Source organism: Nicotiana sylvestris, chromosome 2 (assembly GCF_000393655.2).
Source record: "Nicotiana sylvestris chromosome 2, ASM39365v2, whole genome shotgun sequence".
In the NCBI taxonomy this organism is placed as follows: Eukaryota; Viridiplantae; Streptophyta; class Magnoliopsida; order Solanales; family Solanaceae; genus Nicotiana; species Nicotiana sylvestris.
In genome coordinates this window covers 173927811-173930145 of record NC_091058.1, presented here as the reverse complement: position 1 = coordinate 173930145, position 2335 = coordinate 173927811, and the positions used below count along the sequence as shown (strand labels likewise).

The 2335-nt window shown below is 43.6% G+C and overlaps 1 protein-coding gene across 1 annotated transcript; it reads left to right on the top strand.

The window, feature by feature from the left end:
- The first annotated feature begins 713 nt into the window (after positions 1–713).
- On the top strand, positions 714–1220 carry LOC138885983 (uncharacterized). The gene has a single exon (XM_070167001.1). The coding sequence runs from the start codon at positions 714–716 to the stop codon at positions 1218–1220; it is 507 nt and encodes a 168-aa protein (XP_070023102.1).
- Positions 1221–2335: the final 1115 nt, after the last annotated feature.

Sequence of the window (2335 nt, the reverse complement as noted above, 5' to 3'; positions counted from 1 at the left end):
CCTATCTATTAAGTAAGTCAGACTTTAGGAGATGCTGAAACTAGATATCCACGCTTAGAAAAATTAGCACTTGCATTAATAAGCGCATCTAGAAAGCCAAAGCCATATTTCCAGTGTCACCCAATATGTGTGTTAACCACTTACCCTCTCTGAAATGTTTTGTATAATCCCGAGTTATCAGGCCGATTAGCCAAATGGGTCGTTGAACTTGGCGGGTACGATATCGAATATCAACCCTGAACGACCATCAAGTCTCAAATCTTATCTGACTTTGTGGCCGATTTTACATCGACCCTCGTACCCGAAGTAGAGAAAGAACTTCTGCTAAAATCGGGTACATCATCGGGGGTATGGACCCTCTTCACGGACGGTGCCTCAAATGTGAAAGGGTCCGGGCTTGGCATCGTTTTGAAGCCACCTACAGGTAATACTATTAGACAATCTATCAAAACTTCTAGGTTGACTAATAATGAGGTCGAGTATGAGGCTATGATTGCAGGTCTCGAGCTAGCTAAAATCTTGGGGGCAGAAGTCATTGAATCCAAGTGCGATTCTCTGTTAATGGTGAACCAGGAAAACAAAAGCTTCGAGGTTCGAGAGGATATGATGCAAAGATATTTGGACAAGCTACAGGTAGCCTTGCACCGCTTCAAGGAGTGGACTCTAGATCATGTGCCTTGAGAACAAAATAGTGAGGTTGATGCACTTATAACATGGGGTCATCAGTTGAAGAAGATGATATTATCCCGGGGACTGTCGTCCAATTATCGAGATCTGTGGTCGAGGAGGGACATGCCGAGAAAAATTCTACAAGTTTGACTTGGGATTGGAGGAATAAGTATATCGAATATTTGATAAATGGAAAGCTCCCATTAGATCATAAAGAGTCGAGGGCTCTACGAACCAAGGCTGCTAGGTTCACATTGGATGAAGATGGAACATCATACAGGAGGACGCTCGATAGACCATTGGCGGTGTGTTTAGGGCCGGGGTACAACGATTATTCTACGAGAAATCCACGAAGCACTTATGGGAATCACTCCAACGCCGTGTCTTTGATCCGCAAAATTATTAGAGCATGGTATTACTGGGATAACATGGAAAAAGACACTAAGGAGTTTGTTAGAAAATGTGATAAATGTCAAAGGTTCGCACCGATGATTCATCAACTTGGAGAGCAACTGTATTCAGTCTTGTCCCCGTGGCTTTTCATGAAATAGGGAATGGATATCATCGGCCCCCTACCAACGGCCCCAGGTAAAGGTAAATTCATTTTGTTTATGACTGACTACTTTTCTAAATGGGTGGAAGCACAGGACTTCGAGAAGGTCAGAGAAAAAGAAGTTATTGACTTCATCTGGGACCACATCGTGTGTCGATTCGGGATACCTGCCGAAATCGTATATGACAACGACAAGCAATTCATCGGCAACAAGGTAATAGAGTTCTCGAAGCACACAAAATAAAAAGGATTTTATCAATGCCATATCATCCGAGCGGAAACGGGCAGGCCGAGTCGACAAACAAGACTATCATTCAAAACTTGAAGAAAAGGTTGAACGACGCTAAAGGAAAATGGAGAGAAGTTCTGCCCGAGGTTCTTTGGGCATATCGAACGACATCGAAGTCCAGCATGGGGGAAACCCCCTTATTCTTAGTATATGGCTACGAGGCCTTGATTCTAGTCGAGGTCAGGAACCCAGCGCAAGAATTCGACATGCATCGGAGGAATCAAATCACGAGACCATGAATATCAGCCTCGATCTATTAGGTGAAAAACGAGAAGCCGCACTTGCTCAGATGGTCGCGTAGAAGCAAAGAATCAAGAGATATTATAATAGAAGGACCAACCTCTGACACTTCGGAATCGGGGACTTAGTTCTACAAAAAGTCACCCTCAATACTCGAGACCCGAATGAAGGGAAATTAGGCCTGAATTGGGAAGGACCGTACCGAGTCATCGGAGTTATCGATAAATGCTCTTACAAACTTGGCACGATGGAAGGTAAACAATTTCCAAACAATTGGAATGTATCACTACTCAAATGATATTACTGCTAAGGTATGACCTTCTCCTTTTTTCCATTTGTATTTAAGACTAACTCGTTGCAGATGTTCGATCGAAGACGTCGAGGGCACCCTTCCACACGAAGACCTTAAGTTTTAAAGCATGCGTTGCACTCTTTTTCCCCTAGATTGGGTTTTACCCAAATAGGTTTTTCTGGCGAGGTTTTTAACGAGGCAACAACTATGTGCTACCTAGGGAGAATTTAACAGTATCCAAGGCTTCTTTTCAATCAACCTCGAATACTGGGGGGCATCACTCTCGGAGGTT